The following is a 20,589-nucleotide window of genomic DNA, read 5'->3' on the forward strand; positions in this document are numbered from 1 at the left end:
TTTATTTACACATAAAACCGATTGATAAACTAGACAATCTCTGTGTTGTTCGTGTTCATTCCCCGAAAATGTGGATTTCAAAGTGAAAACCTTGTCCATACCTACACTGAACATCAATAAATATCCAATTGTGTCCTGGACCGCCGGAATTGTAACTCGGAATTGCTCCCGTACCAATTTTGTCTTCTACTTTAACGCAAGTCATCGCAATGGGTGAATTAACGTAGATCTGAAGTAGTTGTGATTCCGTTTTTGCACATAATTTTTAAACAAAACAAAAAATACCTCTAGCGTTCCGTTCAGCGTACTCGGCCCTGAATTTTCCACCAATATATCTTCGGTATGAATTCTCCGATCACGAATGCCACATTGACCTATCAGCAAGTCGTTTCTGATAGAATCATTCTCATTCAAAGGCCATTCTGTTGTTAGTTCGTTGGTAATTTGGATTATGTTTGGTGTACTAACGCTAATGTTGCGTTTGAAGCGACGATGGTGTAAACGATTTGAACTGGCATCATTAATCGCGAATGCATTTGTCGATGAGAAAAACACAAACAATAAAATACTTTGCTTAATCATACTTTTCGGTTTAATGGTTTTTTTCGGTGTGTGTGTGTGTTGCAGTTACTACAGAATTGATAGTTTTTACGTTGCACGATCAAGATAACTATTACAACTGATGATGAACGCTGCTATTTACATTTTTTGATGTATTCGTAAAAAGAATTTTTTTCTCTCTTTTTTCGGTTATCAGACAATGACCTCTAGTTTCGCAAGAGGTGATCTTTTCTCAACAACACGCATAGTTGAGTCAAGATATTTTTAGTGGATTTACAGAGATATCAACACTATAAAGTCAAAATACGTGGAGAAGCTATACATGTTTACTGATAACACTTAACATAGAAATTATTCAGTGGTGGAAAATGGGCCAATCAGTTTCTATGTTTACAAAAAACATAACAGCAGCTACGCACATACCAGTGAGCCTTTATTCAACATGAAAAGTGGAATGTATTTCATGAGTAAGGCTCGGAACGGGTCGGGTTCGGTCAGACCGGAACCCGAACTTGATTTAACCCGAACCTGAAAAATTATTTCGGGTTCAACCCGAACTTGACCCGAACTTGAATTTTCGATTTCGGGTTTAACCCGAACCTGATCTGAACCTGAAATTGTTCAACCCGAATTTGACCTGAACCTGAATTTTCAATTTCGAGTTCGACCCGAACCTGAACTGAACCCGAAATTTTAAATTTAATCAGGTCGGGTTCGGGTAACCCGAAATTTTTGACTTTTTTTAGTGTAATAAACGCTCAAAATTTCGGGTTACCCGAACCCGACCTGATTAAATTTAAAATTTCGGGTTCAGTTCAGGTTCGGGTCGAAATTGAAATTGAAAATTCAGGTTCAGGTCAAATTCGGGTTGAACAATTTCGGGTTCAGGTCAGGTTCGGGTTAAACCCGAAATCGAAAATTCAAGTTCGAGTCAAGTTCGGGTTGAACCCGAAATAATTTTTCAGGTTCGGGTCGTGAATCCGGTTCAGGTCAACCTGAACTAAAACAGGTCAACCCGAACCCGTTCCGAGCCTTATTCATGAGTGCGAAACGAGTTCGAGTCAGCAAAATTTAATTTCTTTTTGTCTCACTAATTGAACATGTCGGCATTTAATTATTCATCTCAACATACAATATTGTTGTAACGTCACGTACAGCGGGAAATTATCAACTTTATCGCGCATCCAATTAATCTGTTGAATTGTTTTATGTAAAGGTATTGCCCTCGCAAAAAGTATCATCTTTACTGGTGAACTGAAGGTCTTACTTCTTCGAAGTACCCGTATAAAGTATTACTATCACATTAAAAATGAATGTGTGAGGTAAAAAATATGTTGAAAGCCATACTTGTGCAGACAATCTTTGTTCAATTTGTAACGCTCGAATATAATCGTTGGGATCGTTTTGAAGTTCCTGTTGAAATGATTGGTACTAATTGAAATATTATCAGATTCCTGACCGGATAAGCTGATAAGCGTTTTCCGTCCTGAATACTTTGCTGACGAGCATGAACAGGTCAAACTACTGTAGCCACTGAGCATTAAACGCTACACACAGGCGCGGATCCACCTATGCGCGGTAATCGCGATCGCCCGGGTCAGAGGGTGATTTTTATATGGAATTTTTTCTAAAAAACAAAAACCGCCCGGGTCAGAAAATTGTTGTCTTCTAACCGCCCGAGTCAGAACAAAAGCTGGATCCGCCCCTGGCTACACAACCTTTCGGAACCATTGCCTTCCTAGTAAATGAATCAGAAGCGTTAGTTCTGAATCTATAAAAACATCTGTTAGTAAGTCAAAATCCGTAACCCTATTGCATCCCTATAGCGTAGTCACGTCAACATCACTACAAATTATGATGGTTCTCCAAATCTATACCTTCAAATTGCTTATCATTTCGTCTTTTCATATAATCTGGTGTTTAACTTTTGATAACAATTTCTTCATTTTGTCCTGGATACCCTCACTCTAAAGGCACATGTTACTGCCCTGGCTTCACCGTGGTGGCAAGACATTTTTAGTTTAAGACAATTGAGCGTAAAATTTCAAACTTCAATTTCACTTTAACGGTAAGATAAGAGGAGCGCACAATTGTAATTTCTGCAAGAAATAACAGACGCTGCCATTTTGTATACTGATTTTATTGGTTTCGTTTTTGTTAATTACTCAAACTTGTAACTTTTCTGATCCACGATAGATGCGATCCGACTCGTAGATAAATGCCTGGATAGTCGCCGTAATTAAATTTCACCTGAGAAACGAAGTAGAAAATCATTCTATCAACGAAATTACTCTTGGCATACCCTTGTGTTAATATGTGAATTTAGCCCAATAACGCTGTATCTCCCGTTATCGATTGCAGTTAGTGGACCACCTTGAAATAAATCGATTTTTCTTATTCAACAATTTTGCACCTTCAATTATTTTCGATTAGAATCTACCCAAATCGCCTGAGCACGAATCACCAGTCTCATCCCATGCACAAAACTCTTCCGCGGTGATTGTGGCTTTTTTCCTTCGGAACATAATATCACAATCTTGTGGTGACAGTGGTGATGCAATCACTGTGCTTACGGCCGAAGTTTTGGACTCTTTTTTGCACATATGCAAAAAAAGTTTAGTGAAATTGTATTGGTCGTTGTCTGGCAAGCAAAGGACGAATGAAATTGGTAAAGTTGACATTTTCGGCTAATTTAATCAAAGCAATGTCTCTGTTCTTGTGTTGGAAGATTTTGGGAGTAGATTCTAGTCGTCATTCTAAGACATTCCAGAAAAAAAAAATTGGGGGCAACCGGCCTCGTTTCGGAGCTAGGGCTCCTCGAAGTTCCCAAATAGGCCCAATATAAGAACACCTTTAAGTGTGTGTGTGTGTATGGGTATGGTAGAACAAATTTGTTCGCTTTTGGTAAGCTCTGCTCGCCTCAATTTTTTTTCCTAAATTTAGTATTTTTTAAATTTTTTAAATTTTTCAAAAGTTTTCAAAATTTTTCAAAATTTTTTAAATTTTTCAAAATTTTTTAAATTTTTCATTTTTAAAATTTTTCAAATTTTTTTTACATTTTTCAAAATTTTTTAACTTTTTTAAATTTTTTACATTTTTTAAATTTTTTTAAATTTTTCAAAATTTTTCAAAATTATCAAAAATTTTCAAAATTTTATAAATTTTTCAATTTTTTTTAAATTTTTCAAAATTTTTTAAATTTTTTAAAATTATCACATTTTTCAAAATTTTTTAAATTTTTTAAATTTTTCATCATTTTTTTAACTTTTTTAAATTTTTTACATTTTTTAAATTTTTTTAAATTTTTCAAAATTTTTCAAAAATTTGAAAAATTTTGAAAAATTTTGAAAAATTTATAAATTTTTTTCAAATTTTTCAAAATTTTTTAAATTTTTTAAAATTTTCACATTTTTCAAAATTTTTTACATTTTTTAAAATTTTCAAAATTTATCAAAATTTTTTAAATTTTTCAAATAAAGCCGGAGCATTATAATTTGATCGATTCTACTCATTTAATTCATTTTTAAATAATTGTAGTTTTCGAAGAAATCATTTCGAAAACATTACAGTTAGGGAATGCAATCCCGGACCGTTTTTACAAAACCGGGATTCGGGATTTGATTCAGTATCAATACCGGGAATACCGGTATTTTCGGGATTGGAAAGAAAAATCGAAATGACTTATTTCTTGATAAAAATTTGGATTTCTAAGAAGAAATTTTAAAAAGCAGAATTCAAAAAACTTATCGTCGTTTTGTTTGAAACTTTACAATGTAGTCTGTACTCTGGGTCCTGTAGTCAGGGTGGTTTTACAAGACGGGCTGTGTGCAATATTATGAAACTACATGAGTTTTCAAAAGCAAAGAAATTTTCGTTTCAACTTACACAAATGTTAAGTCTAACATTGCTAATTATTAGATTTTCTTTGATTAGTAACTTATGCAAGATAAATGAAGAGTTAGAAATATGCCAGTGAGGCAAGTAAAGAATTTTTTGAATTTAAAAAAATTTTTGGCCTATTAGTTTAAAATTTTTATTTTCTTTCTAAATCCCAAAAGGATCACAGCAAATTTCCTCCTAACTACGGGCTTGACAAATTCTTAAATTTAACGTACAAACCTTAATATACTCATTTCTAATGACATTAGCAACGTCAATTTTCTCTCTGAAAAACGCTCAAAGAAAGCACAAGTGTTGCAGCGTCTCACCGTTAAATCTTGAACGACACAAATAACCGCAATCAGAAAAAGCCATCTCTACTCTACTTTACTCAACTCTACGCTAGTCGGTTTGATGAGTAGTTTACACTCATGAATATGTATGAACATTAAATCATGTACATTAAGACCATTTCATGATGCGACTTTTTTAAAAAGTGATCCAGTATCTCTGGACTTTATTCCGATGTGTTTGTATAAGATTCTCAGGACAGAAGGCGTGAATCAATCCTTGTGTAGGCAAATACCTGGAACCTTATCTATTGATATGTACAACATCTGCTCGCTTAAATGTATGTAGCCATGCCAAATCAAAGCTCAGGCACCTTATGATGCGTTGTAAACGCGTAGTTAACACGTTGTCATTTTGTCATATGCTTTTGATCACTAGATTCTCACCATTTTCGAAAAAAATTCAACTCCTGTCTAATCATCAAAAGCCGTTGCCATACGAAATTGCTTTGTAAATGCTAAAAATCCGACTAAAAATTTTCAATTTATTTAATTTTAATCTTTCGGGATAAATCCCGGTATTTTTTGGTGAAAACCGGTTTTCGGTGCTGGAATTTTCCGGGATTAGTACCGGGATTAATCCCGGGATTGCATTCCCTAATTACAGTATAAAAGCTTAGACGCGTGCATTTGAACGGATTACCCGCAGGTAGAGAGTAAACAGCTCTAATGCGCATGTGTAAGCTTTTATACTGTAATGTTTTCGAAATGATTTCTTCGAAAACTACAATTATTTAAAAATGAATAGAATCGATCAAATTATAATGCTTCGACTTTATTTTTAAATTTTTTAAATTTTTCTTCAAAATTTTCAAATTTAAAAAAAAAAATCCAAATATTTTTTTTACAATTTTCAAGAAAAATTTCAAAATTATCAAAAAAAAATTCAAAATTTTCAAAGTTTTCAAATTTTTCAAATTTAAAATTTTTTTTAAATTTTTTAAATTTTTTAAATATAACAATCTACTAATTCTTCCAAAAGAACTGATATCAGTCAAAAACACTCAAAAGAGTAAAAGTGACGCAAGTCCCTGTGCATACTTCCAAAACAACTGATATCGCTGGAGGTGACGCATTCTGCGCTTGTACGCAAAAACTGTAACAGCAAAAATTTGACCAAAGAATTTCTAGAAACAAAATTTTACCAACAAATTTTTGCGTCACAAGTGGCAGATGTTGAGGAAAGTACTTTTAAGAATTTTTTTAAAATAGGCAAGAATACGTCCTAATACGTCCGAATCATCTGCCACTTTGTGACGCAAATTTTTTTTGGTAAAATTTTGTTTCTAGAATTACTTTGGTCAAATTTTTGCTGTTACAGTTTTTGCGTACAAGCGCAGAATGCGTCACCTCCAGCGATATCAGTTGTTTTGGAAGTATGCACAGGGACTTGCGTCACTTTTACTCTTTTGAGTGTTTTTGACTGATTTTTAAACACTGGATTTTAGTTTACTTTTGATGATATCTTTTCATCAGAATCCTTTTTGAAAAATGTACGACTGCAATTCCGACCACGAATGTGGTAGCTTTCAAAAGAAAATAGATTTGGTTGTAGCAGTTTGACCGGCTCTGAGAAACGTGAGCAGTTTATGAAAATTTCATTAAACTGCTCACTTCTCTCAGAGCTGGTCAAACAACTACAACCAAATGTATTTTCTGTTGAAAGCTAACAGATTCGTGGTCGAAATTGCGGTCGTACATTTTTGAAAAAGGACTTAGATGGAAAGATATCATCAAATATGAAAAATACCACTTCGTTTTCGCTTGATAAAACTTTTAAGCTAACAATGGCAGAGTTCCCGGCAAATTCTCGGAGGAACTATTGGATATTCGGAAGTCGTAAACGAGTTTGCTAACATACATATGTGTGGAAAAAATTTCAATAATTTTGGGCTAACTTAAGGCGTGATTTCCACTTACAGAAAAACTGCTCCGTTTTGCCTACATTTAGCTTAACCACGCTCTTTTCTATTGTCTAAAGTGAGTGCTTTTTTCGTAGGTGAAAATCAAGACTAACCGTCATAATCCCATCGCGCTTCTACTTGGCTCAAGATTTTTATTTCATTATGTTCTGTTATAGTGTCGACCCTATGAAAGGAATTTGTGTCAAAAATTGTTACTTTCCTAACGCATGCTTCCAGAACGCTCGTGCTCGAAACCTGTCATTCGTTAAAAAAAAATACTTTTACCATAAGTTCGGAACAACGTTTTTCCTGAATGACGTTGGAAATAAGCGATAAAGTCACGATATTTTAACACTAGTTAGGAAGTAGTATGTTATCAGTCAAAAACACTCAAAAGAGTAAAAGTGACGCAAGTCCCTGTGCATACTTCCAAAACAACTGATATCGCTGGAGGTGACGCATTCTGCGCTTGTACGCAAAAACTGTAACAGCAAAAATTTGACCAAAGAAATTCTAGAAACAAAATTTTACCAAAAAAATGTTGCGTCACAAAGTGGCAGATGTTGAGGAAAGTACTTTTAAGAATTTTTTTAAAATAGGCAAGAATACGTCCTAATACGTCCGAATCATCTGCCACTTTGTGACGCAAAATTTTTTTGGTAAAATTTTGTTTCTAGAATTTCTTTGGTCAAATTTTTGCTGTTACAGTTTTTGCGTACAAGCGCAGAATGCGTCACCTCCAGCGATATCAGTTGTTTTGGAAGTATGCACAGGGACTTGCGTCACTTTTACTCTTTTGAGTGTTTTTGACTGATATCAGTTCCTTTGGAAGAATTAGTAGATTGAAAAAATTCAAAAAATTAAAAAAAATTTGAAAAATTTAAAAAATTTGAAAAATTTGAAAAATTTTGAAAAATTTTGAAAAATTTTGAAAAATTTAAAAAAATTTGAAAAATTTTGAAAAATTTTGAAAAAATTTACTAAAAATTTTTGAAAATTTTAAAAAAAATTGAAAAATTTTAAAAATGTAAAAAATTTTGAAAAATTTAAAAATTTTAGAAAAATTTAAAAAAATTTCAACAAAATCTAAAGAAGACTTTAGAAGATAGGAAACACGGACGGACGGACGGACGGACTAACAAAGTAACGTAGGATTTTTTCATTTCGTTTAAAGTACTGAAATTGACCAAAATGTATGGAAATGTGGCTTCTTGGAAGATTTTTTGCGTGGCCAAATTTTAAGCTGCAAGAACGTTGAAACATCGCTCGCTGCGCTCGTGTGGTAAACTTGGGTACAGTGCTGAAAAAATCAACATTACAACACTTGTAACACAACACATTATTGTTGCACTAGTGTGATATACGATTTTTACATCCAAGTATTAAATATCTCGATTTAAATATAACAAATTTCCATCAAGTATTAAAACTCGAAGAGCCGCCAGCAATCTAGGCCACCAAAAATTCTTAAATTTCAAAAATCAATATTTCGAGCCGCTGAGTGGTTATTGGGTAGCCAGTACTGATATCTGTGATTATTTATCAAAAAATGCTACAATTCTCAACCGAGTCGATGCGTAACTACTACACTAAATCTCCGTCTAATGTAACAAGTACGCAATGATCCCAACTACCAGAAATCATTTGCGAATTTCGCAGTGAAAGAAACATTCAATTGAATCAACCTTAACCGTTAAACTGTTCTTAATTAATGGCAGAAACTTTCAAAATCCACGCTATCTCACACATATTAAGAGCCTATCAAGACGAGTGCTCACATGAGTGTACATAATCTCTAATGTGATTAATTCGAAAATGCTCTTCCTCCGTGTCCATATATAGGTTTGTTACTCGTATGTGGGCTGCAAAGGAAATTTGATTTAATTGACTTAATTGAGGAAAACTCAATCGAATCCAGTGATGAAGATCATACAGTTGGAGAGCATTTTCTACAATTCAAGCCAATCCTAACGGGTGTTAATGTTATGAACAGAGCACAATACATTGTATGAATAGATGGATGTGAAGAAAGTGAACCATTTGCGCTATGCATTCCTTTTAATGCTTCAAATAAAAATTTTTCACTTAAGTGAAACCAACCCCATATGTGTGTCACTACTGTAACCTTTCTGCATACATAAAAAATGCTCGCCCGTGAAACTCATAAAAGGACAATAATTTTTTTAATGTTTTTAGCTGCCAACAACTAAATCAAATGGCGAAATGAACACGCATAACAAAAATGAAAATTTAAATTGCAAATTTAATTGGTTGGGTGCACTTACAAATTCTAGTTCCATATGCACATTTTCTCAATATTATATAATCCAACGTGTTTACGTTAAAGTGTTGTATAAAATGTCATCAGATAAAGAACTGAACTTTTTTTTTATTATCTAAAAATGTACGTAAGCTACACTTCATAAAAAAAAAAGAAAGAAAAACGAGAGGGTGTAGCGACACGGTAAGTTGGTTGAGTTATTATTGTAATTCATGGGACTGAATGCGTTCTTTTTATTTGTTTAGGGTTAAACAATTACAAGCGCCATGAACACATATTATGCACCACTTATACTATTTGCATAAATTAGCTACATAGTCTAGATAGTCAGAGTTACTTACTGGTTCTGACGGTAACTTTAACAATTTGAAAAACGACTTTAACAGTTGATAAGGAATTGAATGCGTTTCAATTCGTAATCAGCAGTTTTTTTTATTGATCGCTTTGATAAGCTTTATTGGAGGTGAAAGGCGATTAATTTTATTGATGTAGTTATTCAGTGGGATTACAATTATAAAACACCGCACCGAGCTTGATAATTCAATAAAATTATAACAATTAATTTTTTGGCGCTTGAAGACTGAAATTCGACGGATTTCGATCGAAAAGTTCAATTTTTCTGTACTACTTGTGGCCAAGAAAATACTTTTTATTCAGGCGGACCAAAGATGTCACATTCTCTCACCAGATAGAGCGCCAAAACAACAACTTTTTCTCTCACTTTCTTTACACTTTTCGTTCCCAGTTACGTCACTTTTCGTACCCAGTTACGTCACTTTTCGTACCCAGTTACGTCACTTTTCGTACCTAGTTACGTCACTTTTCGTACCCAGTTACGTCACTTTTCGTACCCAGTTACGTCACTTTTCGTACCCAGTTACGTCACTTTTCGTACCTAGTTACGTCACTTTTCGTACCCGGTTACGTCACTTTTTGCACCCAGTTACGTCACTTTTCGTACCTAGTTACGTAACTAGGGAATATGTCGCGACATGTCGAATGACAGCTGGGTTTTTGAGAGAGAATTCAATACATTTTCTCTCAACCAATTTCAAAAACTCGCTGATGACTGATTCCATTTAAACCGTTTTTAATGGACAACGCCTTGCATGTGCCATCAGATTAGATTGACTAGGTAAATTGTCATTATCTTAAGTTGAAAGCTGACTAATTAAAAAAAAAAATTGAATAAATTTATTGTTTCCCCTTGAATCAGTGCCGGATTACCCTCACTGGCACTGGGAGAAAGTGGCACTGTTTGTCTTATGTTTTCCGATGGGAATACGAATCGCATTGGCTCTAACATTTTTTGAACCTTGGACCAGTCAACGCGCAGTTGTGCACAAAAAAATCTTTCTCATATATTCCCATACAAACTTTGATGATTTTTCCGGACCACTAAAATGATTCCAAAAATTTAAAAAAAATATTTTTGGAATAAGCTAGTTAAAACCATATTTTGAGGCGGTTTGAAATTGAAATTTTACGGAAAAAAACCACTCTAGTGAGTATACACAAAGTATAATGGCATTGTTCGTTCTTGGACTCATGATATGATCCCTAAATGCAAATAGCATCACTTTAGGATAATTTTTGATCACAATCAGACTTTAACGCCGTTGGTTGAACTCGAAATTATGAAAAAATTGGTTAAATCTGGGCAACTTTTTACTTCGTGCAACTTCCTGGCCTGCAACACAATTTTTCTGAGATTTAGTTTACGTGGGATGATAGTGAGTGTGTCCTGCTACAACACCCCATAGTCGATTTCACGGAAACGTTCTGTTGCAGGCCAGCAGTACTGTGCAAAAATCGACCATACTTTCATTGTTTACTCCCGAACGTACAGTGGTTACCGACTCGTGCCTATACTCTAGTGATAGGTCTTTTAGAGGCGCACACTCGCACAACATTTCAACTTTTAAAAAATCGTCTACCTCGAGTTAATACTAAAAAAGTGTTTTCCCTACCCTATGACATGTGCCTGCATTCTACCAATTTACACCAAGAGTACACAATTAATAAAAAAAGGAAAAGACGAATCCAACGCGCTATAGCTCGTCCGGATCGCCGAACCTTAGTATTGATTTTCCCCAAAATTGGTTCAAGTTGTGGCGATATCACTCTTAATCTGTTACAGACGACAAGCATATGACTAGTATTATTATCGGGTCAATCACTTCCTTCGATCAAAGTATTTTTAATCTGTTGATTTCAAATCTTGTACTTCAATTTTTTAACGCGCATTTTATTATATTTAGGACCACATTATCTAGAACTTGTCATTATTTTCGTCGTCGTTGTCGATAACAGATGAATATAGGCGTATGTGACAGTTTAATCGCTGATGTTAATGTTAATGAACATTTTATCCCCATTCAACAGTACACAACTAAGTTCACTAGTAACTCCAACGCGTTTTTTACTCAATATTGATATGAGTGGAAGATGTAAGTCTCTCATAAAGCTTTATAATGAGAGAAAAAGAGAGAGAGAGAGAGAGAATTATGTTTAAAATTTCACTGTTGATGTATGAAGGTCTTGTCATAAATTACGACTTTGATATAGTCAATGAGGTGGCGGGACATTTCGACACCGTCAATATCGTCAGGAACGATATTATCGTTTTTTTGGACGATACTATCATCTAAAAAACGATACTATCGTCTAAAAAACGATAATATCGTTTTTAGACGATAGTATCGTCCAAGAAAACGATAATATCGTTTTTTGGACGATAGTATCGTCTAAAAAACGATATTATCGTTTTTTAGACGATACTATCGTCCAAAAAAACGATATTATCGTCCAAAAAATTTTCATCCAGAACGATAATATCGTCTAAATTGGAAAATTCTAAAATATTGTCTGGACGATAGTATCGTTTTCTGGACGATATTATCGTTCAGAAAACGATACTATCGTTTTCTGGACGATATTACCGTTCTAGAAAATCTAATGGATATTTTCGTTTTCTGTACGATAATATCGTCCAAAACGATAATATCGTCCTGGGCGATATTATCGTTTTCTTAAATGATAATATCGTCCAGCACGATACTATCGTTTAAAAAAACGATAATATCGCCCAGGACGATATTATCGTTTAGTTTTGGGTGGTAATATTGTCCAAGACTTAATTTTACTCAGAGGTGCAGCAAGAACCGAATTCTCTTCCAAAATATCAAAAAACAATTGTCAGAGGAAATCACCTACACATCAGTGTTTAAAAAAGGCGTTTAGTTCGTCCCTAAATAATTCATCTTTTTACGAAATGAATACCAACTTTGATTGTACATAAAAGGCGTTTTAACAAGCGATCCGGCCCATTGCCCCGGAGCGAAGCGGAGGGCCGCAATGCGAGCCGGGCGCCGGAACGGTGTCGGAACTTAGGAGTTAATTTTTTTTTCTCGCATCGTCTCATAATTAGTCTGTGTAATTTTTCGATATAAAATTTAAATTTACGGAACCAAATGAACCAATTTTTAATATATATTTGCCGTCTATAAAAAGGTGTTTATCTACAAGATTTTGTGTTTCGTCTTCAACAACCATTCAGAAAGATAATATCGCCCAGGACGATATTATCATCTAGAATTTTTATTTTAAATAAATTAAAAACGATATTATCGTCCTGGACGATATTATCGTCTCAAATTTAAAAAAATAAATTAATTAAAAACGATATTATCGTCCCAAAAATTATCGACCAGGACGATAATATCGTCCAAAATAACGATAAATTTGTTCAGAAAAAGAAAATAACGATAATATCGTCCAGCGGATATTTTCATCCAGGACGATATTATCGTCAAAAAAACGATATTATCGTTTTTTGAACGATAATATCGTTTTTTAGACGATAGTATCATCAAAAAAACGATAGTATCGTCCAAAAAAACGATATTATCGTTTAAAAACGATATTATCGTTTTTTAAACGATAATATCGTCAAGAAAACGATAATATCGTCCTGAAAATATTTTAAAATTTATAATTTTTGACGATATTATCGTCCTGTATGAAATTTTTTTAGACGATATTATCGTTTTTTAGACGATAGTATCGTCTAAAAAACGATACTATCGTTTTTTGGACGATACTATCGTCTAAAAAACGATAATATCGTTCCTGACGATATTGCCCATGTAGTTATGTCGCCTCACCAGTCAATGATATAGTTTGGATCGATGTTGGGAGAATTCCTTTCGTACTGTGGGAGCAGTTAGAGCAACAATGGAAACACAAGTAAACTGAATATCAATCGTAATTGTATTTACACGCTACATCGCTTCGAAATATTGCTACACATTTCATGTGTTGATGCTTTTTCCTTTAGTTTCCTCCAAAAAGAAGATCGCAAAAATTACTCCCGACACACTTACGAGTGCAAAGAACCACATACAAGAATGCATGTTTACAGCTTCCGCAATTATTGGATAAAATTTCACCATTAAAAACATGAAGAAACTGATTAGGGACAAACATAAAGTTGCCGCAACCGTTCGAATCTGAAACGACAGTTGACTAAATTTCCTCATTAAAAAACCGTTGACTAGAAATACCTTTGCTGGAAGCACTTCCAACAAAACAACAAACACCAACGGAATCAGTCCGATATTACAAGATAAGACAGCGAATGATAGACTGGTAACTGGTACCCAATCGAAGCCAGTCAAATCGGTTCCCTTAAATGATAGATAAACGTACGTTCCCATGGCTGCCATTCCAATTGCCGTTCCACCAGAGGATAGTATGTACAGAATGCGTCTTCCGATTCGATCAACCAATGAAGATGATGTAGCTGTGGCTATCAATTGAATGGTGATCATAACGATAGCAGACAATGACGGATCGAGACCGGATCCAGAATTTGCGAATAAAATCGACGCATAATTCAATAGTACCGGTGATCCACAGAATATGCTCAGTAGAACTACGCATAGGCCTCTGGCGATGCCGACTCGTGCTTCCTTGGTGGCTGTTTTATGACGAAAAAATTCGTTTACTTTGGGGAGTGGTATTCACGCCACTAATTGGTCCAGCATAGACGTGATGCTGTGGAATTTGATCTTTAAAGCTCAAAACTTACTAAAATCTGCCCAGACCAATTTTTCCCCTTTTTCCTGGTTTGCCTTAATCGTTGAGTACAGTTTTGCCTTTTCCGTTTCAAATCTATCGATATCTTGCTTTGAACCGCCCGTACAATTTTTGTAAAATTTGAGAGACCTTTCGGCCGCCTCCGCTTTGTTCCGTGACATTAAAGACATGGGAGTGTCTGTGAATTCCCCGCGAGGAAAACAAGGATTAAATTTCTTGAAGAATTTGTAGATCATGTTAACCGAAACTCACCCGGAAGAAATGCAAATGAAGCAAACAAAGCGGCAGGGAATACCATCATAACGTATGGCGCTGTTTTGTAAGTCATATACGATCCAGTCACATAAGCCAGCAGAATTCCGAAGCATGCGAAAACCATCAGCATCGAGCCCAGCATACCTCTGATACTGAAGAACGAACATCATTTCAATGTTTCATGTTGCCCGATTTGCAGCACAATAATCAGAAACTGAATTTCTATTTCGGAAAATACCTACGTATCATCGGCTATTTCCGAAACGAATAAAGGAATCGCAATGCTTGTTCCACCACCGGCTATCCCAGCTATTACTCTGGCAGCGTATAAAAATTCCAGTCTATTGGCTAGTACTACAGTCAACCAGAAAAGCTTTGAAAAGATAAAAAAAAATCAAAATTGACTTGTGGATGAGGGACGGTTGTCTTTGTAATTACAAAATACGGAATTGCCAGAATGCAAAAAGCAATTTTCCTTCCCAGCAGTTTAATGATGACCAAAAATATGAAAGTTCCGAAAAATCCGCCCAGATAGGATATCGATCCTAACCATGATGCTTGAGTTGTGTTTATTGGACCAGTATCTATCGGTGAATTTTGTGAAAGAAGTAGTAGGAGTGACGGTGATAACCAACCAATTAGATTTCCATACGAAATAGCGCACATGTTGGCTTGAAAATGATAAGAGGCATGATAGTAATTTATGCAACAAGTTGAGAAAAGGCGTTTGACGAAAACTAAGTCGTTTCGCAACGTATTGCCTACAACGTTTTCTGCAACCTGCTGCGGAAAGTGATCTTTCAAAATGCAAACTTCACACAATTTCTCCATTTAATTTCTCCATTCAGTTTAATGAACTTCAATAAATTTGATTCATTCATGGCCATAGGGCGTATCGAATTTTGAGAATTTTAAGGGTCGCGATAGCCTGTGTGCGGAAAACGTAGATCATTGAAAACTAAGTCCAGGCATATGGTTGATGGATCCGAAGGTGCCCGGGAAGAAGTCCCCCCGGACGACTTTAACTTTCAAATGGTCATAACTCGGAAAGTTAAGAGTATTTTTGAAAACAATGTTCTAGCAGGATGTAGAGCGTTAAAAACACTACAAAACTGCCAAAGAAACCGATGGTCCAAAAGGTGTGTCTGTCGAGGTTTTCTAACATCGAAAGTTCGACATTTTGGTTTTTGACTTTTATTTCCTGAGAGACAAATTATTAACTTTAGCTTTTGGCATGAGGTTGTAGAGGAGGTCGAGTACTACCAGTACACTAGGCATTGTCCCGGTCGGCGATCCATCCGAAACCACTTTTTCAACATTAATGAATGAACTTTTTAAGTGTACCCACGTCGCCCACGAAGCCAGTGCAGACATTGTAACCGGTGTAGCTGAGTCGAGGTAACCTTGGCCAGTAAGTGCACATAATATTCCATAACAGTAGCTGAACTCTTTTACAAAATATTTAAGAATTCGGTGTAGCACATTTTGTACTACAAAATCTGAGAAAGTGAAATTTGTGAGAAAAACAACAAATAATCGTTTTAATTAGTTATTTGACCCACGAACAGTAGTAAGAAGTCGATTTCGTTGCAAATACACATTTTTCCATATTTTTACAAAAGGTTGAACTTCGTGGTATACCGTGTCAATATAATGTGCTACATCGAGATCCCAAATATTTTGTAAAAGAGTTCAGCTACTGTTATGGAATATTATGTGCACTTACTGGCCAAGGCTACCTCGACTCAGCAACACCGGTTACAGTGTCTGCACTGGCTTCGTGGGCGACGTGGGTACACTTAAAAAGTTCATTCATTAATGTTGAAAAAGTGGTTTCGGATGGATCGCCGACCGGGACAATGCCTAGTGTACTGGTAGTACTCGACCTCCTCTAAAACCTCATGCCAAAAGCTAAACTTAATAATTTGTCTCTCAGGAAATAAAAGTCAAAAACGAAAATGTCGAACTTTCGATGTTAGAAAACCTCGACAGACACACCTTTTGGACCATCGGTTTCTTTGGCAGTTTTGTAGAGTTTTTAACGCTCTACATCCTGCTAGAACATTGTTTTCAGAAATACTCTCAACTTTCCGAGTTATGACCATTTGAAAGTTAAAGTCGTCCGGGGGGACGTCTTCCCGGGCACCTTCGGATCCATCAACCATATGCCTGGAATTAGTTTTCAATGATCTACGTTTTCCGCACACAGGCTATCGCGGCCCTTAAAATTCTAAAAATTCGATACGCCCTAATGGCCAATTTATTCCGAATTCTATCAACCCATTAATCATCTCGTTAACACCACTTACTTTTCATCACTAGTTTACTTTTCGGAACTAGTGACGAAAAGGAAAGCCGCTACTGAACCAGTGAATAAAAGATCCTTCATACGTCACCCAAATGAGGCATGAAAAAGTTCACTTTTCGAAGCGCCGTTGCAGAAAACAACTATTTCTCTTTAGCTTTTCGGAGTGAATTTGAGCGAAAACTTCGACCAGCACAACTCAATCGAAATTCAAAGTATTCTCAATCTTCAATGTTTATTTAGGACAATTGAGGTCATGTACAGCCGAATCAACGCACTTCAAGCATGAGTGGTACTCTAAATAGAGTACTGATACGGGACAATGTATAGAACAAATTTTGGCAATGTAAAATAATCTGGAAACATTTTTCATACAAAATAGTACTCTATTTGACAGCTGTCACTCGATGCATTTTTGCTTGAAGTGCGTTGGCCGAATACATGTTAAAAGAAATCAAGTAACAGATTCACGTCAATCTATTTACACTTTTGTTAGACCAAAAGAAGTAATAGATTCAATTGTAGTATAGCCAACTGTTGTCTTGTCATCACTGAAATGTTAATCGAATTTGTATTTCAAACTATTTTTAGCCTGAAGGCACAAGGCTTTTTATGAATGAACAACAACCAATCGATTGAGTCATAAACATTAAAGATGTCGGAATCACTTTGCATCTGTTGGCTGTTGTTTTCACTTTTATTGCTGATATTTTTAGATTTTTTACCCCAGAAAACCGCAATATATTGATTTTTAACATGTCTAAAATCAACACTGGCGTAGGCACCGGGTAGTTTCATAATTTTACGTTTATCTCTTCAAATTTTTCAAGCGAATTTTATTGACCAAACACATCCACTATCGAAAAAAGAACTAAAATTTAATTTACAGAAGCTGATACGTAATTTAACCTTTAGAGCTATCGATTGTTGAATGTCTTTAAAAACAAATCGTTCATTTAAATTGGCGTATCAGGTGCTGGATGATTAAAGTTCTTGTCAACCAAAAAAATATGTGAATGAAACTAATCTTATCAATGTGTTCGAATTTTCACTGGCAATCTTATACTCCAAATTCTCTCGATTGATAAAATTGGAAACGGTTACACTCCAAAAAAATTATTATTATGTCAGTCGAATAGAAGTAGCATTTTATAACTTTATGGGGCAATTTGGTTAAGAGCAATAGACCCTTTGCAAATTTTTAGCCTACATTTAGGCGGAAAAATATTCGTTTTTTGATGTTTTCTCTGAACCAAAATCTTTTTTTTTTCTATTAAAACCATTAAAGCAATACCAAACTATGTTTTTACTTTTTTAGAAAAAGATGCTAATTGACATCAAAAATATAAAATCTTTGAGCCCAAATGTAGGCTAAAAATTTGCTAAGTGAAGATTACTTTTAGTAGAAAAATTTGTGAAATTATGCATACAAATTAGAAATTATAAACAATCTTGTTATATCTCCAACGACGACAAAAAAATGACAAGCTCTGGTTAATATGGTCCTTTATACAGTAAAATTCATGTTTAAAAAAATTGAAGTACAAGATTTCAGATCAACAGATTAAAAATATTTTGATCGATGGAAGTGATAGACCCGATAGTAATGTTGGTTATATGCTTGCCGTCTGTAACAGGTTAAGGCAGTCTGACGATCAGTATTATTGCCTAATGTATATCGATGCCTAGTAGTTATTTTCGATGCAGCCTCAATTTAGGCTGTCAAGACTTATACGATAATTAAAATGTACAGAAAATCGTTTCAATTCGTTGAGTTCAGTTACTGAACTTTAGTATAAAAACCTATGATTTATTGACCGTGGTATCTCGTTACTCAAATTAGATTTTTTATTGAAGATTAATTTCGTAAAACGTTAATATAGACGTTGATAATTGACGACGTGCATTTTAATATGCTTAGTGGCGTATTTAACACTACATAAGCTCGAAGTTGATAAAAATTTTCCTCGACCAACGCACTTCAAGCAAAAGTGAATCCGACTCGTAGCGTTTTTTTAATTTAAATTTAAATTTTCCGTTTTTTTACTCTTTTAGATTCAATCCAAATTTAGTCAAATTTAACACTTCGGGTCGCAACACTGCTAAAAAGAGTACCCGAATAAAAATAAAAGTCTCATAGGCTCGAAAAGAGACGAATCACGTCTCACAATACAAAGGATTTGAGACCGTGAGACGTCACTTTTCGAACTTTTGAGACTTTTAATTTTACTCGGGGTACTAATTTGTATGAAAAAAAAATCCACATCATCATCATCTATTTAGAATACCACCATACTTGAAGTGCGTTGCCTCGACATATAAATTTAAAAATGGATCGTAAAATCGGTTTTTTTCAATTGAAATTAGGAATTGTTGCAAAAATGTCATGACCAAGAAGAAAACGGACTACCTTATGAAAATCCATCAAGTGGATAACGAGTGACGCAAGTCCTACCAAAATACAAACTTGTACGATCCCAATCCTAATCGAATTTGCTGTATTTGATCTTTATAGGCACGTTCGATTGATAAATTATCGATTATTCGAATGTTTTATCGATAATCGATAGATATCGACTGATAATTCGATAAAAATCGACTGATAATTCGATGATCAGTCGGTATTTATCGATTATCGATAAAACATTCGACTGATGTTGGACCGACTATTTCGAGGATTATTTGGAAATTTAACATTTCAAATTTTATCATCGATTGATGATGTTTTTCAGTGAACATGCCTAGATTTGTATTCTAGCGAATATCGCAACAGAATTTGCCAGATTGTATAATCTTCATCGAAGTGATGTATTTTCAAAAGACGACTTGGTGGTGTACAGTCACAGTTTTCTAACCCAACACATCTGCCACTTGTGACGCAAATTTCTTGTTGTAAAATTTTCTTTCACAAATTTTTTGACTGATATGTTTATTGTTAGTCATGAATATCATGATTGGTATCGCTGTAAAGTTTAGACCTCAGGCTAAGCAGTAACTATATTTTTGTGATCAAACAAGTCACCAGTAGGGTCCAAACAGTCTTGAAACCTTCCCGCAGGTCCCAAAAAAACGAAAAATCGATCTAATTAAAAATTTTCCCATCGAAATATTTTCTTGTTATGTTATTCTTACTCGTGGTGCCGCCGTCTACAAAAACCACTAAAAACATTTCATGTCCACGAGAGGTCGAATAAAACGAGCCATCAGAACAGTCGGAGCGTTTGCTGCGACTGAGCCCCGTACAAACCCGTATATCTATTGCGTACGTGACCCTAGTGCGTCTGTCACCCTACTTTGACCGTAAGCCTATGCGCCGGTTAAAGTAGTTAAAGTAAAATTATTATGTAATGTGTACATCTTAGAAATTGCGCATAGCGCAATTACGAAGCCCCGTACGACGTTCCTTTCAAATAAAACAAAAATTTCAAATAGCCCTAAAATTTTAATTTATTGAGTATAAATACACATAGGGCCCTAGTATCGGCCTCAGTCCGAGGGCCCAAATTTAAAATTTTTTTCAACAACATTCTATTCGGCCTTTGATTACCTTCCAAATGAAACAAAAATTACGAAAAACGGATGAAATTTGCTCGAGCTATATGTAAAATACACATAGGGCCCTAGTAGCGGCCTTAGTCCAAGGACCCAAATTTATTTTTTTTTTCAACAACATTCTATTCGGCCTTTGATTACCTTCCAAATGAAACAAAAATTAGGAAAAACGGATGAAATTTACTCGAGTTCAATGTAAAATACACATAGGGCCCTAGTAGTGGCCTTAGTCCAAGGACCCAAATTTAATTTTTTTTCAACAACTTTCTATTCGGCGTTCGATTACCTTCCAAATGAAACAAAAAATACGAAAAACGGATTAAATTTACTTGAGTTATATGTGAAATACACATAGGACCCTAGTAGCTTTTCACTTCTAAGGCCCTAACTCACGGTCCACTC

The 20,589-nt window shown here is 35.0% G+C and overlaps 2 protein-coding genes across 2 annotated transcripts; both read right to left on the reverse strand.

The window, feature by feature from the left end:
• Positions 1–2,699: 2,699 nt before the first annotated feature.
• Positions 2,700–3,285, reverse strand: LOC119072802 (clotting factor B-like). The gene is made up of 3 exons (XM_037178099.1): positions 3,002–3,285; positions 2,864–2,934; positions 2,700–2,811 (listed from the first exon to the last, which is right to left on the reverse strand). Exons 1-3 carry the CDS (start codon positions 3,240–3,242, stop codon positions 2,719–2,721), a joined length of 405 nt encoding a protein of 134 aa, XP_037033994.1. The 5' UTR covers positions 3,243–3,285; the 3' UTR covers positions 2,700–2,718.
• A 9,946-nt stretch (positions 3,286–13,231) lies between these two features.
• LOC119072785 (facilitated trehalose transporter Tret1-like) lies at positions 13,232–17,619 on the reverse strand. Its single transcript, XM_037178079.1, has 7 exons — positions 17,361–17,619; positions 14,769–15,001; positions 14,573–14,703; positions 14,328–14,482; positions 14,068–14,253; positions 13,541–13,956; positions 13,232–13,486 (listed from the first exon to the last, which is right to left on the reverse strand). The coding sequence occupies exons 1-7, from the start codon at positions 17,431–17,433 to the stop codon at positions 13,289–13,291; spliced, it is 1,392 nt and encodes a 463-aa protein (XP_037033974.1). The 5' UTR covers positions 17,434–17,619; the 3' UTR covers positions 13,232–13,288.
• Between the last annotated feature and the right edge of the window lie 2,970 nt (positions 17,620–20,589).

The sequence above is a fragment of the Bradysia coprophila genome (genome assembly GCF_014529535.1).
Source record: "Bradysia coprophila strain Holo2 chromosome IV unlocalized genomic scaffold, BU_Bcop_v1 contig_84, whole genome shotgun sequence".
NCBI lineage: Eukaryota > Metazoa > Arthropoda > Insecta > Diptera > Sciaridae > Bradysia > Bradysia coprophila.

Bases quoted from the DNA above. Each gene is read 5' to 3' on its own strand.
- LOC119072785 (XM_037178079.1), bottom strand. From the start codon at position 17,433: ATGAAACTACCCGGTGCCTACGCCAGTGTTGATTTTAGACATGTTAAA. The intron at 15,002-17,360 runs GTAAAAAATCTA...ATCATTTTCAAG, and splicing joins ATATATTGCGGTTTTCTGGG to CCAACATGTGCGCTATTTCG. The intron at 13,957-14,067 runs GTAAGTTTTGAG...GTCATAAAACAG, and splicing joins ATTGGTCTGGGCAGATTTTA to CCACCAAGGAAGCACGAGTC.
- LOC119072802 (XM_037178099.1), bottom strand. From the start codon at position 3,242: ATGTCAACTTTACCAATTTCATTCGTCCTTTGCTTGCCAGACAACGAC. The intron at 2,935-3,001 runs GTAGATTCTAAT...ATTTATTTCAAG, and splicing joins TTCGTGCTCAGGCGATTTGG to GTGGTCCACTAACTGCAATC. The intron at 2,812-2,863 runs GTATGCCAAGAG...TTCGTTTCTCAG, and splicing joins ATTCACATATTAACACAAGG to GTGAAATTTAATTACGGCGA.